At 45.2% G+C, this 24,981-nt stretch overlaps 1 protein-coding gene across 1 annotated transcript in view; it reads left to right on the top strand.

Moving 5' to 3' along the window:
• The window catches only part of CC2D1B (coiled-coil and C2 domain containing 1B), a 637,449-nt gene that overhangs the window by 89,884 nt on the left and 522,584 nt on the right, over positions 1 to 24,981 (top strand). The window contains exon 6 of the mRNA XM_069232670.1: positions 9,778 to 9,912. Coding sequence (XP_069088771.1) covers positions 9,778 to 9,912 — 135 coding nt within the window. The remainder of the gene's footprint in view (positions 1 to 9,777; positions 9,913 to 24,981) is intronic.

Below are 24,981 nucleotides of genomic sequence, written 5' to 3' on the forward strand. Positions count from 1 at the left end.
TGCAGCTTTTTGTAATGCGCTAATTTTTTTATGCACATGCGTATTTGGTCCATCTAAGAAATGCTGTGCCGATCCTCTATGTATTTGAGTACTTCATTTCCTGTATCTCAGAATAATCTGCAAAACATAGGGTTTTACGCCTTATATATTTGGGAAATAATGTTGTTGAATTCACCATTTCGACCCATGGTTTCAACAGTATTCCCTCTGTGAAAATAATCAGCCACTGTTGTTAGATGCAATTTGGAAATGGCATTGAAACATTCTTCCAGGAGTGCTTTTGGTTCCCAGTCCAACACTGCCTGCCCAACGCTTTGAAAACCAATGACTTAGTTGCTGATATAGGTACATTTAACACACCTGGTTAATACAGGAAATTTTCAGCTGGGAATTAAATTTAGTTTCATATTTGAAATGCAGCTTCTAGTTCCCATATATTACTAAGGCAACAAATCAGCTACGAGCAAACTATTCAATACAGTTCTGATATTTCAGTAATGCTAAGTTGCAGAGTCTTCAGCACATTTTAGTGCCTAAGGCAGCAGGTTGTAAAATGATCTTCTGTTCTTCCTGGGTGACACCCTGATTACTCTGGTAGCATTCCCTTTACTTGTAAATTCACTGACTTTATTTGCAGTTTTTTAATGTGCCATGTAGACAGAGTAAAATCCCACCTATCATTAACGTGTGTCAGCTGTAGGATTTAACTAGCTGCAGCTTCTAAGCAATGGGGCACCGTGCCCTTACTGTTCTCTGTAGACATACAAGACATACAAGACCAGATAATTTCATATAGGTCAAAAAGAAATCCTGTTTTACTACAGAAGAGGCCTGTATGACACCCTAACGTTTTGTAAGGACTGTATTTGACCTCAGTGCAAGACCTTTTCCCTCCCATTTCCAGTAAGCTTTTTTGGACCTTCCCTCACAAATCAGTGCAATTTGATTGTTCAGAATTAGAAAGTGGGAAACTGTTTCATTTTTCTATCTTTCACAGTCCCTCTTTGTCCAGGATATAGAGAGACCCTGTTAGAAATATATCATAAGGCTAAACCCCTAATCTTCCCTATCATCGAGATATTGTTGCAGAGTCTTCTAGAGAAGTTTTCTACATGTGCTTTTAGTGCAACCAAAAATGTTTCTTGTTGACTTGAAAGGACTAAACTAATTCTTACTGACAGATAGGTTTTAATTTATTTTTTGGCATAAGGAGCCCTGTAGAAAAAGGGAGGGATGCCATATAACTTTTTGTGTGAGTAAACACCATTTGCGAGGCATTGATGCTTTAAGAAATTGTAAGTGATTAATAATCTGTACATATTACTTTCGTCTCCCATGAGCGTTTAAGATAACGTTCCAACTTGAGCTTTTTTGGGGTGTGTTAAGGTCAGGGGTGCTTGGAACTGACCGTGGTTGTCAAGCAAATCCAGCCAACAACTTTTGTAGCAGATTCAAAGTTTGTTGGGGTGAGGTAGTGTTTAATTTGTGTAAACGATAGGCACCAATGCTCATTTGTGAAGAATGGGACTTCTTTTTCATCTTCAGACAAGCTATAGAGCCAGAAAAGGGCGAAAGACAGAACAAAAATAAGGAAATTGACAGTGGGGAAAGAGGAGGAACAAAAAGAACCCGTAAGAGTGAGATATAGAGACAGTAAATGTAAAGATATATCTATAGATATACATATAAATATTTTTTAAATAGCTGTATGGTTTCCTTGGGGACACGATCGTGGCCCCCAGGGAAACTATACATCTATTAAAAAAAAACAATTGCCCCCACAGGGGGTCAGCCCTGCTCTTGCGCCTGTTTTCTCCACCGGAGCAGAAAGCGGCCTTACCTGCTGCTTCCTGCTCCGGTGGGGAAAACAAATTGTGACGTCAGCGCTCATTGCGGCACGCTGACGTCACAGAGGGGCGGGTGGGGGTAGACACGGAAGCTCTTCTGTGTCTCCCGTGGGGTTTTGAATAAAAAAAAAAAATCTGCACCTGAGGATTTTTAAAATCCTCCCTGAAGTCGCCCACTGGTCGTGACCCTCAGCAGGGAAGGGTGTCTGTGCGTCTGCCAGTGGCCGATGCACGCACTTATGGGGTAATACCTCCCTCTGGGGAGCAACACCTTGTTTTCCAAGATTCTTTCTGGTTTTCACAGGTCTTAGAAGGCTAACGATTCCTACTTCTGGTTCTAATTTGGAAAACTTGTGCATTAGTGACCCCGAGAAGTTGTTTAAAGTCACCTGTGCATTTTATTAGCATAACATGAAACATAATAAATCTTACATTTTCCCACTTCTAGGTCTGTCTTAAGTAAGTCTGTATTATTTTACTACTACTGTCATCTGTCCTCCAGCCCTCAGGCTGAACGTACGTCGGTCTTGTTTTCAGAAGCCACCTAGCAGCATGGGCATAACTTCTTATTTGAATTCTGCTGGTTTCAGGCAGCCAGGGTCAAATGGTACACTCTGCATTTACAGAAGCCAGCATACACAATGAGGCCTTCGCAGTGCCCCTGCAGGTGCCTTAGTAGATTTTGTGACTCCAAGTCTGACTCCTGCTGGGAATCAGACAGAGCTAACAACAAGTACGCAGAGCTGTAACAGCTCCCGTGGCCCTAGTAGGCAGTAGTGCTGGAACAATTTTCAGACAAGAGGGGTGCTGCCATCAATGTTACATCAGTGAACTCATAGGGATTCTGGAAAATCCAAGCATCATACAAAGAGCAATTGTCACAAATGAACCACACCTGTTTAGCAGGAGAGCATAAAGGTGTGATATATAGCTGTTGTGGCATTTAGGAACACTGTCACAAATATATTACTAAAACATGGTGTGGTAGCCACCGTAATTTACAGGTGGCATATTTTCCATTGAAATGACCACGAACAATTTTGTTGATAAAACTATTTAGTGCACAATGATAGAGTGAGGAAATTGGGTTTCAGCTATATTTGTCATTTGGAAATCACCAGTGTCTTGATTTCTTGCGACCCTATTAAAATCTTTGTTTTCATCACATTTTAGAATTAGAAAAGAGTGCTTCATTGTTGCTTTTCTGTTTGTTTATTTTGAAATATTTGTACAGTTCATTAACAGGTAATATTCAGTGTTGTGTGTTGGAAGAAAACAACATCCTCCAAGCTTTTCATTCACATCAGCAAGATTTTCATATTTGCTCACTTTACAAAATCCTCACACATTGCAGTAAAAAAAAGAAATGTAAACACCAGTCTCCATGTAAAAGAATAAACAGCATTGTGTCAAAATATAAGCCTGGCATTTGACCTCCCTTTGAAAGCATAGCAAATGTGACAAAATAAAATGTAAAGTCATCTTTAATGTGACTTCGGAACTCAGACATGGTTATTTAGATGCCTTCTCAGAGCTCAAGGCGTGGTTTTAAGTGGGTCCCTACCACCTCTGGGCCGCCGCGCTGCATTGCACCGGCTACACCACTGGAAGGTACGTCCCTGTGTGTTCCCTGTGTTAAGGTTTTCAGAATTCTGGATTAGGTGAGGTTAGGGTGACCACCCGTCCGTAAATTTCACGGACTGCCTGCAATTTTGCACTGCCGTCCGTTGTCCATGATGAAAGGCTTAACGGACGGCATCTGTCCATAATTTTAGCCCTTCACCAAAAGGACAAAGGACGTCAGGCTGAAATTACGGGCAGATCAGGTTCCCCGGCTGGATTGAAGGGCAGGGAGTCTTGTGTGCTCTGAGGGAGGTAGGGGCAGACAGGTAAGAAAAGGCCTTCTTGCCAGGGTGTCTGCTTCCCTAAAGAAATGCAGATGTGGGCAACAGGTAAATCTGCAAATGGAAAGGGGCTTGAAAACCTGCATTGACTTTAATCAAAGGAGTCACTTGAAGCTTTCTGATGGCAAATATATTTTCTTTTAGAGAGGTACTGAGGTGTTCCAAGGTGAGCTGTGGAATGTGTGGTTTTAACTGAGTGTTATAAAAAATGTTAGTACTAGGTTTAAACTGTATATTTTTCAAATCTGTATTTGAGAAGCATTTGTTTTATTTAACCCAAATGTATTTGCGCATTTTGTAGCAGCCTATATTATAATGTAATTGTATTTATATAGCGCTTTCTACTCCTGCCGAGGCGTCAGATGCATGTTTAAAATAAGGACTTACACATTCAGAATTCTTTCAGGGACCTCGGTACCTCATAGTACTAACAAACATTGGCAAAGCAAATAGGTCTTGTCTATGCAATAGTTATTGTATTTGCCAATGCGTTTTAGCCATATTATACACCATAGTTGCTGCTGTTCATGGCTAAAAGTTAGTGGCATAGCGGTGTGGAGTAAAGTGGCCTAGGAGCAGTGGCGTAGTGGTGCAGAGTACAGTGAAGTGGGGTACAGTGCAGTTGTTTAGAGTGCATTGGTGTAGAATGCAGTGGTTTAGAGTATAGTGGCATGGAGTGGTGTGGGGCAGAGTAGAGTGGCATAGAGTGCAGTGGAATAGAGTGGCATACAATAGAGTGGCAGAGAGTGCAGTAGTGTAGAGAGGTGCAGTGGCATAGAGTGCAGAGTAGACTCGCGTTGCAGACATTGCAGTGGCGTAGAGTGGTATAGTGCAGAGTAGAATATATTCTGAAGATTTATTAAATGTTTTCATGTGATAGAAAAAAACTCTTTCCTAACCCCAGTATCCAGCAAGATTGTTGCATAAATCCTCTTACTTTGAAGTCGGAGAAAAAAAAGTAAACACTAAGGGCCAGATGTAGGAAGCCGTTTGCATGGTGCAAACTGCGAAAATTGCAGTTTGCGCCATGCAAACAGCCTAACGCGATGCTCATTCACAAATTGCGAGTCGGTACCGACTCGCAATTTGTGAATGCGACTCGCAAATAGGAAGGGGTGTTCCCTTCCTATTTGCGACTCGCATCGCAATTCAGAATTGCTTTGTGACCGCGCATGCGGTCGCAAAGCAACTCACAGTTACCACCAGTGTCACACTGGTGGTAACACATTCGGAAAAGGGAAGGGGTCTCCATGGGACCTCTTCCCCTTTGTGAATGTCGCCAAAAATATTTTTTCAGAGCAGGCAGTGGTCCTTTGGACCACTGGCTGCTCTGAAAAAACGATACCAAATGGTTTCGGAAGTATTTTCTTTTTGCAACTCGTTTTCCTTTAAGGAAAATGGGCTGCAAAATGAAAAGAAAAACTGCTTTATTTAAAAAGCAGTCACAGACATACAGGTCTGCTGACTTCAGCAGGCCACCATCCCTGTGAGTGCAGGGACTCGCTATGGGGTCGCAAACTGCGACCCACCTCATTAATATTGATGAGGTGGGTCTTTGCGACCCCATAGCGAGAGTCGCAGATGGTGTCTGAGACACCGTTCTGCATCCGATATTGCGACTCGGAAATTGCGAGTCGGACAGACTCGCAATTTCCGAGTCGCAATATCGGACTTTGCTACATGTGGCCCTATGTTCCTACCGAAGACAGAGCCTGACATTTGACTTTGTTCTTTGAATGCACAGCAAATGTGATGAGATAAGTACAAGATTTACAGGCCTGTTTACAGAAAAGGAGCACTCGGAAGGATACTGTAAATAAGGTTTGGGCAAGGGAAGGGACGAACTCAAGCTGCATAGCCTAAAACAAATTAAGCCAGCAAATTGAAAGCAACAAAATGTGAGTTACAAACAAGAAGGCCAATGGCAAGCAACGGGCGGAATGCATTTCCAAACAAGCTTTATGAATCTAGTTAAAGTGACAGCAGTGGGATACTTTGTGGGGAAAGTCCAGTATTTTAGTCCAGTTTTTATCTTGCAGAGATTTGGCCCCATCAATCACCCAGGTAGTATGACGAGAAGACCTGGAGTGGTTTCTGTGTTGCAGGAAAAGTCTGTGTTTTGCTTTCCTTAAGATATGACCGAGCTGACAAAACCTCTGGAATGCATATCTTAGTTTAAAGAAGACATGTATTATTATTACTTCACCACGAGGTTCCTGAAATACGAGATTATTAGGTTGGAAGCACATGTTTAAAAGTAGTCACAGCAATGAAAGCAAAATATATCAAAGTACTTCTCATTTGCAATGTACACATCAAATACATGTGATTATATTATAGCATAACTTGAAAGCAAAGATTAAAAGTCAAAATGTCATCACCGTAGGGCCTATCACTGCTCGTCATCCTTCTCATGCCTGCAAGTTGATGACTCCTGTCCAACTGTGAGAAAGAGATTTTCCACCCAAACGGGAGGTCAGGCAGCTAACGTACGCTCCTGACTGAAGTCATGAAAAATTCCCCCTTGCTGCTGCCCAGGGACAACGTAAAAAGCTGGCTAACAGGCCCCTTAGTCTAAACATGCTGGCTCAGTGGGGGAATCGAACAAGAGTTTGGAGAGTGGCCAAGTCTCCAAACTTTGCTTGTTCCCAGGCTGGATAGAGAGGTAAACACAAAATATACGCTCTCTTATCCCGTTAGGGTTTGATGTGAATTCAATACGAAAAACACAGCTCATCTGCAATGCCTCAACTGCAATGTCTAATTCCACGTTAAAGCCAATAGGCACCTAACCTAAATACCAAATGTAATGTCTAATGCCATGTTAAAGCCAATAGGCAGCTAAACTGAATGTCTAATGCCATGTTAAAGCCAATAGGCAGCGAAACTGAATACAACATGTAATGTGCTACTGGTGAACATTGAACAACTAATATGCGCAGTGGTGAAACACAAAGTAATTGGTCAAACACAATTAATGGCATAACAGTCTGTACGCCCATTCTATCAGTTTGCCACCAGTTCCTATGGTGTAGAGCTTCTGGCACACCTCTTGTAGGGTTAGTGCTAGGTGGCAGACACGAAATAGGGCATCTAATGATTATTTAAGGTGGTTGTAAGTAAGGAGTTGATTGGGGTGAAAATGGTAGTCTGTCACTAGGGTTTGGAAATTTAGTAGCTCACTGTCCAGAAACAAATCCCCCAATTTTAAGACACCTGCAGCATGCCACTGATGGAGTTGCTCTGAGCACATCCGCCCTGTGCCAGTGGGAAGGCTTAGCAAAGATAGTACAGGAGCACAGGGTTTCTTCGTGTTAGTGAGTTTACAGGTTCTAGCAAGGCAGGAGAAAGCTGTGCATGATAACCCCGGATGGTGATTCGTAGAATGGTCAGTAGGAAACAATGGGCAGTGCATTAAGCCTTCCTTAAAAGTCTTTACTGATAAACCCCATCTCATGCAGGGAGGTGGGCAGAAACCATCAAGCCAACCATTTGACCTGTGCAGCTGAATAATAGCATTCTAAGTACAGAAGACCTAATCCACCCACAGTCACGGGTATCTTTACAGTGGAAACAGCTACCGAATGGCGCCACAGCAACCAAATCAGATGTGTGGCATGTCTGAAGAAGGAATAAAGGACGAGCAGGAGAAGATTTGCAAAATAATACTATCATTGGGGTAACAAATCCTCTTCACTTGTGCCATGTGGCCCACTACAGAAAGCTGAAGAGAAGACCAAACAGCAAACTGGGTTTGGAGGGAACGTGACACTCTGCCGAGATTTCCATCCTGCAAATCAGTGGGAGAATGGTAGATATTAATAACTAGGTATCAAAAGGTAACTGGTTCCCAGTTCAATCTGAGATCCAATTGTATATAAAGAGGAAAACAGTGCCATATGTTAAAGAAACATTAATTACATTTTAACATTTTTACTTTTTGTTTGTGAAATTTACATCCCAAATATTCTGAAGATTCTATATGTACTTGACACTTAGGGATAACCCATATCACTAGTTTGGCTTTTGCTCAATTTCAAAACCATTTAAAGACATGTACAAAGCGGTCAACTGCCTTGCACAACCTTGCAAGGGGTCTGGCCTCTGCTCACCCTTCACAAGCACGAACAACTGACCATTGCACCAGAAGAGTTAGCCAAGCTGTATGGGTGTTGCTTGTTCAACCACTTGAGAGTGCTTCTTCTGTTTCTCTCCTGTGTGCAGAGACAACTCCCCAGGTACCAAAAACCTTCTGATAGTCTTGGTGAACCCATCTTGTCTGATTTTAGGAATTGTCCCACCTTGTTCTTCTCTTCCTTATTTACCCAGTTCTTAGCAACAACTCTTTGAATCACTTGCCGTGTATCTCCCATTTGATCTTGATTTCATCCTCCTCTTTTATTATCTTTGATTGGTAGTCCTGGCTCCAATTTCTGAGATAAATGTAGAGTCCCAGACACACACTCTAGTGCTGTGAGACTACAGACAAGTTGTGGGTACCTCACATCCTGACATTAGACGTGAGACTGTCGCCCACACCATCAGCCCTGCTGCATTAAAAAAAAAATTAGGTTGAAAGTCAGTGGGCGGTTGGGGTGAGCCAAATATTTTTGTTCAATTTGTTTAAACTAGCATAAGGTTAATTACCTTAATGTTTCCCAACCTGTTTGCCAGGGGTTTTAAAATGTTCAGAAACATAATCAAAATGTGGCTGTTACTTTCTCTTCAAGAAAGATTGGGAGGATTGGGGTAGGGGTGATGGCCATGACACAGTGCTGAAGGGCATTCATTTACTACTGAACAAGGACGTAATGTGACACCTGAATGTAGCATACCAGGAGGCAATCACAAAAAGACCACAGTGAATAAATAGTGCTATGTTAAAAAAAAGAGTAAATAAATGCACTGACAACAAAGTGAGGCATGGCCTCTCTTGGGTGTGTCTGTAAAACTGACGTTTGTTTTTGAATTTTTGTCCTGAATTTTGACCCTTTGTCCTGAATTTTTGTCCTGAATTGTGACCCTTTGTCCTGCTTTTTTACAGTCCTGTCCAGAATTTGCCTCAGGGCCAGGTGGTCTCCCTAGGTGAGGTGTCAGGTGGAATCCTCCTGCCCTCCTTCCATTTTTCAAAGACTCTCTTTGCAGAGTAGACTCGCGTTGCAGACATTGCAGACTCAACATTCAGAAGTCTCAGAATCCTGTTAGACTGCGGCGAGTTTTCGAAAACGCCTATTGATGCAATATACTTTAGAACACACGCGCCCGTGTCTTTGACTTTCAGACTGTGGGCGGTTTTGCAGCTTTTTTTTCTGGGGCTTGTGTAGCTTTTTCCCACTCACAGCGGGCAAAGTGAAGCATTTGGCTGCATTCGGTGCCTTATGAATTCTTACTGACATGGCCTGTCTAGTTGCTGTGAAAGGTTTTATGTATTGCGCCGCTGCTTTGAACACTTTACACCTGTGCAGTGTGGCACGGCTGATCTCATGGTTGCGATGAAGAGAAAGTGTTGAGTGGTCGAGTTGGCATGGGGAACAATGTAAGTTATTTGAAGTTAACTTTTAATGGTGCACAGTCCCAATGCCATTATCCAGTAACAGCTTTGCATGTAGTGGAAAGAGAACGTCATGACCAGAAAAGCAGCGTTGAAGCGGTTTATGAACGAGATCTTCACGCCCTGCTCTCTAAATACCCCTCCTTTCTGGTTTCCTCCGTCCTAGTTCCACCTCAGGAATACGTTTGAAAGGCTCCACTGTTTTTATCCGACCTTAAAGTGCCTTGCTGCGGTTTTCTGTGGTTGTCAGTTTCTTCACACACCCAACCCACCGAACAACGTATTTCCTTCTGCACTGCTGCCGGTGGGGCGCTGTTGCGACGTGATAGAGCCGCCTCACAGGTTTAAAAACGTGAAAAGCGTCGTGACCTTTTTATTTATCAAGAACTGAGCACGTTGTTACCCGTTAAGTTGCTCTCTTGCGATGCTTTGTTCTACCTGGACCCTAAGTCTTTGTTCCGCCCCCCTGTTCTAGGACTCCATGGCCCCTGCTGTCGGGGGGCTGCAGCAGACCCTTCACCTCAGGATCGAAAACTACAAGGTGGCAATCGGAAATGCGAAGGAAGCCGGGGACGCGTCCAAAACCAGGCGGTATGAGCGGGGCCTGAAGGTAAGCTTCCGTCATTCAGTTATGCATGTTTGGTGTGGCTGTGCGTTCCCTACTAACTTCATGTGTACCCCGTATTCAAGTAAGCCAGACGTGACAGCTCAGGCCCATGAATGAGACCTCTGCGCCACTCACTTGCAAAGCACTAGTTAAAATATTTGTGTTCACTATAGTGTTAAAATGTTGGGATGCATACTCACCCACTGAATTAAATAGTTTGGGTTACAATCCAGCCTGACCTCTTTTGTACACGCCTTTTTCTGTGCACAACTGCAGAGTTTCTGGCTTTACCTCAACTAGGTCAGATAGCTCATTAAATTAATACACCTATTCCAAAGATCTGTGAGTAACTAGGTGGCAGGTTGGAATTACAGATGGGTTGATTCAACATTGTATCTTTTTTATGTGTATAAAAAAAAGTGCCACTAGGTTGTGTAATGTTAACACCTGCTATCCTGTCAACCGTTGATGGATCTTATTGATTTATAACTATGTAATTTGTCATTTTGCCGCCAGTTATTTCTCAGCATGTGAAATTTTCCCGGGGAATAAGGAATACTTTTAAAGCACTGGTCTTTTACAAAGGGTGTGCTGATGCCTGCATTCATTGTTTAAATGCCTGCTATAAGAGTCTGTGTTGAGTACCGGGTGATGGATGATGGGGAAGAGGAAGCGGAGGAATGCCCCAGACAGTCCGCATTTTTAGATGCAAATTTGATACTTTTGTTGTTTTTGTTTTTCTCGGAACATCATAAACATCTATTTTGTAAAGCGCATTGCAAGGGACATCTTTAGGTCTAACTTCAGTCATCCATCTTCATGCTATTTTATTGCCAACTCTTGAAAATATACATAGAGTGGTCCCTGGTTCTACCCAGAGCAGTATTACTCGCACCTCATGCCTTTGGCTGTTTGGTGTATCATTCTAGGAAGTCTGTTTTACATATGAAACGTACACCCAGTCACTTTCAAACCTTTAGCCCCAGATGTATTCAATACAGAAGACAGTCTTTATTTTTGCTATTTTCCCCCACTTAAGAATTGGCAGAGCCAATAGAGGTGGCTTTAACGTGTTCAACAATGTTTTTGCGTGAAACACAAATAACACTTGTATGTGCCTGGGTTTGCATGCAGTAGTCCATTATAACTAGGCTTAGTGGATTTGCCGATGCTTGATCTAATGCAGATGTATCTCTTTATCTGTGTATTTTCTGATACGTAAGTTTTCTAAATAGTTGCTCTCGCACCTGTGGCTATATTGAGCTGTTAGTGGTTATTAGACAATGGACTGCAAAGTAATTAGACAGGCTGGCAGGGGAGGCAATGAGGGGAAACCAGTTGCCAGACTGGTTTTCCACGGGCCGTGTAGTCCTGAGGTCACTACCATCAGGGGGTGGCTAGTGAGGTCTGTACACTAGAAGAGGGGTCTCACCATCTTGGGAGTGTTCAGAACGGTGCATCCTGGAATACCTAGATGCCACACTCCACAGAAAGTGGTCACCAGGTAGGAGGGAACCTGGTAGCCCATTGGCTACCAACCGCAACCTGCCCTTAGGGTCTTTTCTGAGAATAAATAGGGCAACCCTGGCACTTAGATCTTGACCGTCTCAGAAGTTCCACATAAGGACTGCCGTGCTGCACCGAGGCACCAGCAAAGAGAGACGGCACTGACGAGCACTGTACCTGCTGCACCTGGTGGCTAGCAAAGAGAGGGACTATGCCTGTTGGTTTCTGCTCATGGAGAAGCTGTCTTTGGAGCCCAGTCAAGCCAAGAGAACGCCAACCGATAGCTGACTAGCCTCCTGTTAGCAGCACAGGAACACAACAGCTGGAGAAGCCTGCTGGGGTAAGCTGGTAGCCCAAAGTCTTCAAGCCGCTACCACTGCTGCTGTGCAGCACCAAGAGCCAATACCTGATTTACAGAGTTGCTGTCAGAGAGTTGCTGGGACCCTCAGAAGGATTGGCCTGTGAAAGCGACAGTGGGGGATTGGTAGTCCAGTAGCGAATGGATGGCAAGCCTGTAGAGGATTTTGTGGGACGTCGACCCTGAAACCAGGAGCCCCTCACCATCTCTGTGGACCAAGAAATCTCTGCAGGAATACCCCTTCTACTTCGTCTCATTCACAGCATCCTTAGAACATCTTCAGCATCCTTCATCCCTTGCATCAGGACCACCACATATCCATTTTAACACCAAAAAAAGTGCTGGAACTGCAGAATGACTGCTTCTTCTGTGAAGTTAACTGTTTTTGAGGACAGTGGTGGTTTTCTCCTGATTAGCTCCCTGCTGGAGTTGGTCGCCCCAAGTACTTCTAACCAACTGCATTGACACTTAACTCAGCTTTCTTTAAAAAAGTTTCGAAGTGTCCAGTTTGTTGACTTTGCCAAGGCTTGTTAGCATTTGAGTGACATTGCACTGATTTATGATTTGGTGAGGTAGAAATGTGGATCATCTTGAGTGCATGTATCATCAGGGCGAACAGGTGAACATATCCTGTAGAGACTTACAGGTAGATCTTAGTTGGTGGTACCGTATGATATTCAGCAGTGAACATGCAATGGTCTCCCTTAGCTTTGGCAGTGGTTGTAATGTCCCGTCCTAGTACACGCCCCCCATAGTTCCCAGGAGCATGTGGGCAGGCTGCTGAAGCACCCTCTTACCAGAAGTCAGCGGTAACATAGGCTTATGGGCAAGGAGCAGCTGGTCAGCATATAAACAACCAGGGTGTGCTCTACTCCTCAATCTGTCCCAAGCGCTCACCGTGCAGCCCACTGTACCTTTCTCCTCGCAAGCTTGTGTCACCTGGCAATAAGGAAGGCACCAGTTGGCAGGGAGAGGCAGTATCCATTTATTTTGCAATGTGTGGCTGATATGGTGTGGGTCAAAGCCAGTTGTCCACTAATTGCACCTGTGCGCATTAGGCGTATAGGGGGAAATCTGGTGCGCATCCCCCCAATGTTAGAATGGGTGCGTTGATGCCTCCCGATCTATTCTATGCTGCCCACCTACCCAAGTCAGCTGGATCAAGAGAGAATGGATTGTCTCGAAGAAGGCACCTGTCAATGGGAGTGGGATGTTGATGAGCAGATAGAGGAGCGTGGGTAAGACCACCATCTTGGCGATTGCTACTCAACCCTCTGAAAAAAAAAAAAAAAGGACCAACTTGATCCAAGCCTGAATGCAAGATTCCAACCAGTTCACCACACAGCCATAATCCTCTCACCATATGACCTCAGAGTCTCTACTGACCCAAATTCCTAAATATTTGACAGAGGGTCCTGCCCATTTCAAAGGAAACTAGGTCTCAAATTCCACGGTGGGTGGGGTCAGAGGGAAGATGATCAATTTGGATTGGTTAATCAAGATATCTGTCAGACAGCCGCAGACCAGGAGTTCGTTCAATATTGGCGCCAGGTTCAGTTCCGGGTCACAGTATACAGGGTGATGTAGTCCGCATACGTAGTTACCACCAGCCTTCTAGAAGTGTAGGTTAGTTCTGTGGTCACTTGATGTTGCTGCAAACGGGCAGACAGTAGCTCCATTGCTATGGCAAAAAGGATAATCAAAAGATGTCACCCCCGTTGAGTGCCCCAAACAATGGAAAATGGCAGAGAGAGAACTTCATTCATCTGCACTCGAGCGGTGAGCTGCATGTATATGAGTTTGATCCCCCGAATAAACAATGGGGTGAAGCCGAAGCTTTCCAGCAGGTGAAATAAATATGTCCGCTCAAGGGAATCAAATACCGTAGTGGCATCCAGGAGAAGCAGCATGGCCCACAGCTGTCCGTTCAGCAAGGCAAACAGGGTGCACAGATTGTGGGCCATGGATTGACCTAGGACAAACCCAGATTGGTCTGTGTAGGGAAATGCCTCCCTTGGCATCGTTACCCCCTAACCTTTTGCCTTTTGTTGATACCAGTTATGATTGAAAGTGTGCTGGGACCCTGCTAACTAGGCCCCAGCACCAGTGTTATTTCCCGAAACTGTACCTTTGTTCCCACAATTGGCACAGCCCTGGCACACAGATAAGTCCCTTGTAACTGGTACCCCTGGTACCAAGGGCCCTGTGGCCAGGTAAGGTCTCTAAGGGCTGCAGTATGTATTATGCCACCCTGGGGACCCCTCACTCAGCAGATGCACACTGGCTCACAGCTTGTGTGTGCTGGTGGGGAGAAAATGACTGTCGACATGGCCCTCCCTTCAGAGTGCTATGCCCTCAACCTACTGCCTGTGGCATAGGCAAGTCACTCCTCTAGCAAGCCTTACAGCCCTAAGGCAGGGTGCACTATACCGCAGATGAGGGCATAGTTGCATGAGCACAATGCCCCTACAGTGTCTAAGCCAAACCTTAGACATTGTAAGTGCAGGGTAGCCATAATAGTATATGGTCTGGGAGTCTGTCAATTACGAACTCCACAGTTCCATAATGGCTACAGTGAAATCTGGGAAGTTTGGTATCAAACTTCTCAGCACAATAAATGCACACTGATGCCAGTGTGGGATTTATTGAAAAATGTACACAGAGGGCATCTTAGAGATGCCCCCTGTATACCAGTCCAATTCCTAGTGTTAGGCTGACCAGCTCCTGCCAGCCTGCCACAACCAGATGAGTTTCTGGCCACATGGGGTGAGTACCTTTGTCACTGTGGCCAGGAACAAAGTCTGCACTGGGTGGAGGTGTTTCTCACCTCCCCCTGCAGGAACTGTAACACCTGGAGGTGAGCCTCAAAGGCTTATGCCTGTTGTTACAGCGCCCCAGGGCATCCCAGCTAGTAGAGATGCCCACCCCTCTGGACACAGCCTATACTTTTGGTGGCAACTCCGGAGGAGATAATGAGAAAAACAAGGAGGAGTCACCCACCAGTCAGGATAGCCCCTAAGGTGTCCTGAGCTGAGGTGACCCTTGCCTTAAGAAATCCTCCATCTTGGTTCTGGAGGATTCCCCAAATAGAAATAGGGATGTGCCCCCCTCACCTCAGGGGGAAGGCTCAAAGAGGGTGTAGCCACCCTCCAGGGCAGTACCCATTGGCTACTGCCCCTCAGACCTAGACACACTCCTAAATTCAGTGTTTAGGGGCGACCCTTAACCCAGGAAATCAGATTCCTGCAAACTACAAGAAGGACTGCTAAACTGAAAGCCCGCAGAGACGATGGAGCCGACAACTGACTTGGCCCCATCCCTACCGGCCTGTCTCCAGACTCCCTAAAGAACCTGCACAGCGACGCATCCAGCGGGACCAGCGACCTCTGAGGACTGACCTGCACCTAAAGGACCAAGAACCTCCGAATACAGCGGCTCTGTCCAGAAATAGCAAAAAAAGAGCAACTTTAAAGAGACTCACTTCCCACCAGAAGCGTGAGTCTTCACACTCTGCACCCGACGCACCTGCTCGTATCTGGAGAAACCAACACTGCAGAGAGGACTCCCAGGCAAATCCAACAATGTGGATACCCTGAGTTGACCTCCCTGCACCCCCCCAGCTACGCCTGAAGAGAGGATCCAGAGGCTCCCCCTGACCGCGACTGCCTGGTAACAAAGAAACCCGACGCCTGGACCAAGCACTGCACCCGCAACCCCCAGGACCGAGAGGAACCACCTACTAGTGTTGGAGTGACCAGCAGGCAGCCCTCATCCTAGCCCAGTTGGTGGTTGGCCAGAAAAGCCCCCCTGTGCCCTGCCTGTATCGGCAGAGAGACCCCCGGGTCCCTCCATTGTTTTCAATACAAAACCCGACGCCCACTTTGCAGACTGCACCCGGCCGCCCCTGTGCCGCTGAGGGTGTGTTTTGTGAGCTTGTGTGATTCCTCCCCCCCAGTTCTCTACAAACCCCCCTTGTCGGCTCCCCAAGACGCAGGTACTTACCTGCTAACAGACTGGAACCGGAGCACCCCTGTTCTCTATAGGCGCCTATGTGTTTTGGGCCCTCCTTTGACCTCTGCACCTGACCAGCCCTGTGTTGCTGGTGCTGTGGCTTTGGGGTTGCCTTGAACCCCCAACGGTGGGCTGCCTATGCCCAGGAGAATGACTGTGTAAGTGCTTTACTTACCTGAGAAATTAACGTTTACATACCTTCCCCTGGAACTGTTGATTTTTGCACTGTGTCCACTTTTAAAATAGCTATTTGCCATTTTAACCAAAACTGTGTGTACTACTGTTTTAAATCAAAGTTCTATACTTACCTGTGTGAAGTACCTTGCATTTTATGTACTTACCTCAAATTTGAATCTTGTGGTTATACAATAAATTAAGAAAATATATTTTTCTATATAAAACCTATTGGCCTGGAGTTAAGTCTTTGTGTGTGTGTTCCTCATTTATTGCCTGTGTGTGTACAACAAATGCTTAACACTACCGTCTGATAAGCCTTCTGCTCAACCACACTACCACAAAATAGAGCATTAGAATTATCTAATTTTGCCACTATCAACCTCTAAGGGGAACCCTTGGATTCTGTGCACACCATCCCTCACTTTGAGATCGTATATACAGAGCCAACTTCCTAGATTGGTGGCAGCGATGGGATCTTAGACTTTGTATTTGCTGGACTACTCAGCCAATACTTGATCACACAACTAAAATTCCAAAATTTGACATTAGAAATTTACTTTTGCAATTTGACTATTTTTCTACATTTTTAAAAGTCCTGCTTGGGCCTTGTGTAAGACCCTGTGAGCATTTCTTTTGAAGTTTAAAAGTTTGTAAAAGTTATGATTTAAGTTCTAGAAGTAGTTTTTAGATTCTTAAAAAGTAATCCCAACTTTTAGAGTGCTAATGAGTCAGACAGATGAGATGGTGATGGAACTCAATTTCACCCCTTAACTCCATCTAGGGATGTCAGAGTTAAGGTCTCTCCGTAAAATAAAAAAGATAAAGACTGGGTCCAACCCTACCAAGGCAAAGCTCCAGGAGCTCTTGGCAGAGTTCACAGGGGACCACCCCTCTGATGTGGAGGATACTCCTTCAGATGGGGAAATTAGTGACCAGAAGGAATAACTCACCCCTCCTGTCCTAATTAGGGAGTACAGGGTTCCCAGAACCCTGACTCCACAAATCATAGTCAGAGAGCCTGGTTCTTCCACAGGGGAGACCAGTGCCTCTGTAAGCATTGAGGACAGCCTCAATGAGGAGGACCTCCTATTAGCCAGGATGGCCAAGAGATTGGCTTTGGAGAAGCAGCTCCTAGCCATAGAAAGGGAAAGAAAAGTGATGGGTTTAAGTCGCATAAATGGTGGCAGCAACTTAAATAGGGTCAGGGAGAATACTGACATCCTGAAAATCCCCAAAGGGATTGTAACTAAATATGAAGAGGATGATGACATCACCAAGTGGGACACAGCTTTTGAGAGGGCTTGTCGCAACCAGAATAGCAAGCAAGCAGATCTCACTGGGGAGCTCTCCTTTGGGAAATGTTCACTGGAAAGTGTAGGGATAGACTCCTCACACTGTTTGGTAAAGATGCAGAATCTTATGACCTCATGAAGGCTACCCTGATTGAGGGCTTTGGATTCTCAGCTGAGGAGTACAGGATTAGGTTCAGGGGGGCTCACAAATCCTCAATCCAGACCTGGGTTGATTTTGTTGACTTCTCAGTCAAAACACTAGATGGTTGGATAACTGACAGTGGTGTAAGGCATTATGATGGGCTGTATAATTTATTTTTGAAAGAACATCTGTTAAATAATCACTTCAGTTACAAACTGCATCAACATCTGGTAGACCTAGGTCCAATTTCTTCCCAAGAATTGGGAAAGGAGGCAGACTTTGAGTGTGTGTTCCTCATTTATTGCCTGTGTGTGTACAACAAATGCTTAACACTACCCTCTGATAAGCCTACTGCTCGACCACACTACCACAAAATAGAGCATTAGAATTATCTAATTTTGCTACTATCACCCTCTAAGGGGAACCCTTGGACTCTGTGCACACTATCTCTAACTTTAAGATAGTATATACAAGCCAACTTCCTACAGTCTGGTTGAGCAATCAGGGGGAGAAGTGGGAGGAGCCTACCCACAATCAGTTTGGCTAGAATCTTTGTATCCACATTGATCATAGAGAGTGGCTGGTATGTGTTGCATTTGTCAAGTGGCTTGTCTGGTTTCAGAGTAGTAACAATTAGCGCCTCATGCAACAATCCAGACAGAGTGCTGGTGGTCCCGGCCCCTTCAGACATAGTGAGCAAATGGGGGGCGTGCAAGACTGCATATTCCTTATAGAAATGAGCTGTTAGGCCATCCAGGCCAGGGGCCTTATCTCCTGGCAACTCCTGAATAAGCCAAAACTCCTCTTAGTAAACTGTTTGTTAAGATACAGCTTATGAATATCATCCAACCACTGTAGTTCACCTCCCTGTTGGTCGCCCCTCCGTATTCAGCAAGTTTAGTCTTGATCTGTGCAAAAACACAAGCCTCACTGGGCTCTAAAAGTATTGGTTCTTAAGAAGGCAGAGTTGAATTTGGGCTCTCAGTTCTCTCAATATCCTGAATTGCAAAGGGATACAGGCCCCATGTATGACAGCCTTAAAAACAGACAGATGCTGATTAAAGGCAAAGTTTTTATCATCCCGGAGCACTTTGTATCTGAGGACGATGGGTGGAAGCAGCCATGCAAATGCCTGCTCGGCAGCATCCAAGGGTTCAGTAGTCAACAGGACCAGGGATTGGTCAGAGAATGTCCTATGGAGATGATCCACCCGCTAGTCCAGGCAGCTGCATCTGTGGACATCAGCGAGTAGGCTATTCTTGACCATGCAGTTTATGCAGATTCAGCGCAGGGGCCCGCTAAGGTGGGCTTGTGTCTGAATCTCCACACAGCCAGCAAATCAGAGTCCTTCATGATAGAGAACTGCTGCTGGGCTGCCTCTTGGTGCTAGCGTCTGTTGGAGTAGGGTTTATCTACATCTAGGTTGAAGTCCCCTCCCAACCCAAAATAACTGTATCTAGCCCGCACACCAGAATCTTATTCCAGATATTAAGAAAAAAGTCAGTGTTGGGGCCGTTCACGCCGGTAAGTGTCATTTTTATACTTGACCAGATGCCATGCAGAATCACAGATTGGCCCTCTCCATTGCAGAGGTCATCAATTGTTCAACATTGAAGTCCTTTCCCATTGACTACTACCACCACCCCCCACGCATAAGAGGAGTGTGTCGCCACATGCATTTCCCCTCTGCATCCCACACACAAGCACGCTCTGATGTGTTCCGTGAGATGCAGCTCCTGGAGCCGGCAGATGTCTACCTTATGTTGCTTGAAGTATGCATATACCAGTTGTACCTTGTGGGGATTGTTCATTGTCCCTCAGTGTCGCAGGCCGGGCAGCAGCACATGTAGTTCAAAAGACAGATTGCCAGCGGCCAGCGATAGTCAGAAGTATCTAATGACAAGAGCAGAGGGGGGACCAATCAATAAAATGTGTCTATATCTAATCGTTGTTGTGGTAGTGCCCCTTTGGGGCCTGACTGTTCACTGTCATATTCAGTTGGGGTCTTAGCCAATTTGTTGCAGTATTTGAGAGCTATTTTGGGATTAGTGAAGAGATTCAGCTTCCCATTTCCTGTGGCATGCAATTTGACAGGATCTATTAAGGTGTATGAGAGACCAGCCTTCATCAGCAGATCTTTGGCAGGCAGAAATTCCCTCCGAGCAGAATGTACAGTGAGGGTTAAGTCAGGATGTATAGGTAACTTGTTTGCCTGATGACGGATGTCGCCTTGCTCTTTCCCCAACATAATGGTAGTGCCCCTGTCCTTGTAGTTCACTAAGTGGGCAATAACTAGGGCACAGGTGCCCCTAAGAGCGATGGACCTTCTCTACCGAGATCGCAGGATTCAGGAGTTCAGAGAGCAAAACATATCTTCTATGCAGTATTCCATATTTGTCTTGGCCTTGAATTCTGGGAAGCCAAGAATGTGGATTTTATTCCTCCTGGACCTTGCCTTCAGGTCCTCATTTTTAGTCTTGTTGACCTCTAGCATGCTCTCCATGTGCAAAAGTTGTTCTTTGTGTCAACACCAGCATCTTCAGAATCCGACACACTGTGTTCCATCTGATCAATGCGAGTCTCCTGTTTGTCAAGCTTATCCCTCATGCGATCAAGTCTGCTTGGGAGGGTATCAATCTTGGAATCAAGGGCACAAAGACTGTGTTTCATTTCCATGAGTAAACTTTTGATGTCTGGCTCCATAACTGGCTGTCTGCTAGCCGTCACATCTGTGGACTTGGCAGCGCCCTTATTTGGGAAGGGCAGCTTTGTTTGTCCTCTGTCTTGTTTGCCCATGATTTGGCCAGTTTGAAGGGAGGCAGGGCTATTATTTTAGGCCACTACCCATGCAGTCCCAGAGCTTGTGTCTGAGTTAGCGAGCAGTCTAGGAAATCTAGGCCCCCCTGGCTTGAAACATGCCATACAACTCAGTGGTAACAGCAGTGCTGGCCCGCCTCATCCCAGCCGGAGAAGGAAAATGATTTGTCCAGCATTAGCATACCAATATGTGCTTTGTAGCAGGTGATCAGGTGGCCAGCAGTTCCCATGAGGGCTAGGCAACAAGATCAGGGACTAGATCAGGAAGAGGCTGCCTGAGGCATCCAGCAAGTGGATGAAGGGAGGCCTGAGAGTTCCAGGCTTTGCCCACAGCCAGGGGCACTAATTCACCCACCCGTGAACCGCACCCACAGCCTCCCACCCAGATCACCATGGGGGCGCAGGCAGAGCGATTCTTCAGCATGGACCTGCACGCCGCCCCTTGTGAGTGAGTGAGGGAGGTAAGGCCGGCAATAGGCAGCCCCTGAGTCTGTGGCCCAGTGGCCCCCGGCAACATTTCAGCTGCTCACCAAGCCAAACTGTCCAAGCTCTCTGGCCCAAAGGAGCATGGCCACGCAAAGAACACCACAGCAACCTTCTCTTCGGCAGCCCCATGGGCCGAGGACTGCCACCTCTTTACATAGGTGTTTGATCAGGGGTAAGTTGCCTCGGGCCCCTCCGAGCCGGCCACAGTTTTGTCTCTGTCTCCACGGGCTTAGGGCTTAAACTGCAGTTATCGCCCAAGGCAGTGATAGCCTCAGGCGCAACCAACTACATGGCTCAGCACGTCACTCACACTGGGTAAATGCTGCATTCTGCTCCCGGTTGGCAGAGCCTCACTAATTGTCAGCCATCTTGGACCCTGGTTCTCTAGCACCCCTAAGCTTTTTAAAGTTTAAGAGCAGCAGGTTAAAGTTTGAGATATCCAAAACATATTCTGCCATTTCCTGCCTATAACTGAATGATTTACCTTCTCATGAAGGGTTTTCCTAGATTATGAGACCCCCCAACAGGTATTGATATGATGATTTCAGCTGTCTAATTTGATCATGTTTTTTTAATCTCTCCAGCATTGGATCTTTCTTTTATTCACATGCTTGAAACACTCCGCACAATCAGGTTGTGATTCTCCTTTAACTTTGAATAGCAGTAAACAATGTGAAAATGTCCATAAGCCTCAACAAGTCTGTTTGTTTAGTTGCATATCTACCACGTTTGAAACTACCTGAACTTCACTGATTAGGTGGTTGTGCCGCACTTTCTTACTCCCCATAGATGTCACCATAGCTCAGATTTCTACTTCATGTTGTGTATGAGGGAGCTACCAAGAAGAGGTGTGATCTAATCTCTCTCTCTGACCATAAATCCTTGCCTGTAACCTCCAATTGAGCCAGCCCCATTTTCAACTTTAGGCTACTGCAAGTTGTTTTTGGGCTGTTTCTGTCAAAAAATATCCAGTTTTTAGGTGAGGCAAACTTTTCCTGTGTTCCCAATGTCTTCAGACAAAGAAAAAAACCTCTCTTCAAATAATGCTCTACGTGCGGACAGAAGATCTGTACTGATTGTCCACATGAGCAGTATATTTATTACCTTTGACCAACGCACAAGACTTCCCTCTGCAACATATGTAAAACCTTCCCTTCCAAGAGTCTGAAGGAGGGGAGAGGACGTTGGCTCTATACCTTCTGGCGAAAAAAAAAATACTTCCTTTTCTGTGTGGGATGCCCCCTCCAGTGGGGATGATTCCAAGAAAAGAGCTCCAACAACCACTTCCATGAAGGTGACTCAAGAAAAGGACACAAAGGACACATGGAGTTTCCAGATCTGTACGTACTACCGAAAGTGTCTGCAACCTCATCCTAAGAGGATAAAACTGAAAATTCTCCAGAAACACTGTCCAGTCCAAGTAGGGTGAACATCAGCCTGCACAAAAAATGCTTCAAATCCAACTTCCTCATACCCTGACTAAACTGCTATCCTCACCATCAACGTTATCCTCGTCAACGACAAGACAAGAAGGAGACTTTCATTATCAATGACTACCTCTTTGGCAACATCTTCTTTGAAACCTATGGTACAGGCCTCTCCACAGCTTTGAAATGATCATCGTTATCAACAACTCCGTCACTGAGCAAGCCCTCGTCAATAGCTCTTTCAGTAACAAGGCCATCGTCAGGGATGACACAGTGGATGAGCACACAAAGAATGTCTCTCCTCCCACTGTCCACTACCTCACCAACAGTGCTATGTATGACATAATTTACTTCATGCCTGCAAGTCCAGAACTGATGCCTAGTATCTCTTTGACTTTATTTTGAAAAAATCGGACAACCCAGTGCCCTGGGACCTGGGTAAGTGAATAATGTAAAAAAATATATATTTTGGTCCCTGCGGGGGAAAAATATGAATTAACCTCCACAACAGGGGTTGTACCATAAAAAACTTTCTGTACCGTTGAAGTTTGTGAGTACTATATCACATTTATTAGAAAGTTAAATTCCACAATTTGAAATAAAGTAATCGAGGTGCTCCTGTATAACGGTGCAGTGTTAGTGAATTATGTGTTAGTATAAGTGTTGCCGTGCTATTTACATGAAAACTAAAACCGAACTGTCATTAAAAGCATTAGGTCTCAGATAAGCACCTATAACAATAGGTACTGTGAGCCTGCTAAATTTTTCAAAAGCCAATCCACATTTTCAAATACAATGTTGACGTTTCGACCCCGATACCTCTTTGACGACAGCCTTGTCTACAATGAAAATTTCTTCTATAATCTCCTGTCCAAAATGAAGTCTACCCACTCAGATTCTGGAATCTCAACTGAAGCTTTATGTCCATGACCAGGATATGGCCTTGGAGACAGCGTAGATGCCTGTGTAGGTAGATGCGTGTTACATACTCAAATTTGAGAAGGAGGCTTTGGAAGACTAGACGGACTACCAAGAAAATGAGTATAACAGCCCCATACTTTTTTAGATGGCCAAGCCCATCTTCATCAGATGGAACTTGTCATTACGACAAGAACCTGAAGTCATGGAGTGTCTGTTATGTTTATGACAACATTGCAGCAGGTGGTGGACACTTTTTAAAGATTATTTCTACAACAGTACTGTATTTCCCATGATGCACTGGGGCTGACTGCGTGTTTGAGTGTGAGGGAGGGTGCTCCCTTTCTGGTTTTTCTGTTTAAGAATGCTCCCTTGAGCCAACGAATTGACGAGCTCTGGTTGAAGCACGTGCGTGCCAGTGAGTGGTACACAAACCTGAGAATACTTTTGGCAGCATTTGCAGCAACCCCACAGACAAAGCTGCTCTGTGCTGATGAAGGGCTTACCCAGAAACACATGCCCAATGATTTACAGCACTTGCTGCACCTACGATGGTGAAAAACTTTAGTTTACTTTACGGATAAAAAACAAACATGTACTGCATTTACCATGATGCACTGGGGCTGACTGCATGCTTAAGTGTGAGGCAGGGAGCTCCCTTTCTGGTTTTTCTGTTTTCTCCATTCATGCAACTAACACCTCTACCTGCTCCACCACCATTCACTTGTGTGCTGTCAGGGACACCTCCCAGGAATATTTCACTGCTGCTAGTCCCACCAACACCTAAGGACATGGGGGAGAAAGAGTTGTCAACTTCCAGCCAATACACGGACTTGGATGAAAAGGGTGAGCTCACACAGAAAGTTCACAAATGCAGTGAAGAATGGGATTACATCATACTTAGGCCCCCTGTTCAGCAAGATACTGTATGGACGCCATGGACGCCTTAGCCATAGCCCACTATCGTGCTTTAATGGAAAGGGCATCTAAAAGATTAATCCTTCTGATTAGCTTTAGTTAACGTTTCCTCTTTGACTTCAAGGAAGAGCCATGCAGAGCTATGTGGTTGATTTCATTGCAAGTCTTTGTATCGTCAGATGGCAATAAAACCGATGAAAAATGTTAGCTGTGGGTCAGGAAGTGGTACCACACTTGAAAATGAGGTACAGGGCCCCGGATTTAGCCCCCAGCTTGTCTTACTGGTAACTGAAACCAGATTCTATCATTGTTTCCGCTCCACAGCCCAGACCATAGAACTCTATTATGCCATTGTCTGCATTACCTTACAGGGTCAGCTGGTGGATTGATGATTTGGAGCCATAGGGTTAATTTTATGACAGCAACCTTGATCAAAGCCGCAAGTGTGTTAGCCATTTTGGTTCGGTATGATCATCAGTTGTGGCATGACTTCTCACCACTGATCAGCCTCATCCCTAAGGTTAAGAGAGAAGCTGCCAAGGCAGTATTCAAGGAGGCAGTAAATTAATCTGCATCTATCATGATGTGGCGCTGGATGTGTCCAAAGCAGGCTTTCTCTAAGTAGCAAGGGCGAACTGTACTAAGAAGGCAAGGATGGTTAAGGTCTCCAACTTTCCACCCAGAAGAAAAAGCAGAGATTGGTGACACGCCTTTTGATGGAGTCACACTGTTTGGGAACCACGTAGACAACATCCTAAAAACATTAAAACAGATACGGATACTACGAAATCCATTGGGGCTTTGCAGTGCATGTGCTAGGGCTGAGTTACCTTTCATAGTTCAAGAAGGTCCCAAACATACAAGGAGGTGGTTTCAACCAATATGGAGGTCTGCCAGATTGAGTGTGGCCATCCAACATAGACCACAGTCAAGGAAATAGCAGATCTTACAGATGGAAAAAGAACGCCACCCACCATTTGTTTTCCCAGGACAACCAAAAGAGAGCTTGACTCATTGCAG

This window comes from Pleurodeles waltl, chromosome 4_2, assembly GCF_031143425.1.
Source record: "Pleurodeles waltl isolate 20211129_DDA chromosome 4_2, aPleWal1.hap1.20221129, whole genome shotgun sequence".
Lineage (NCBI taxonomy): Eukaryota > Metazoa > Chordata > Amphibia > Caudata > Salamandridae > Pleurodeles > Pleurodeles waltl.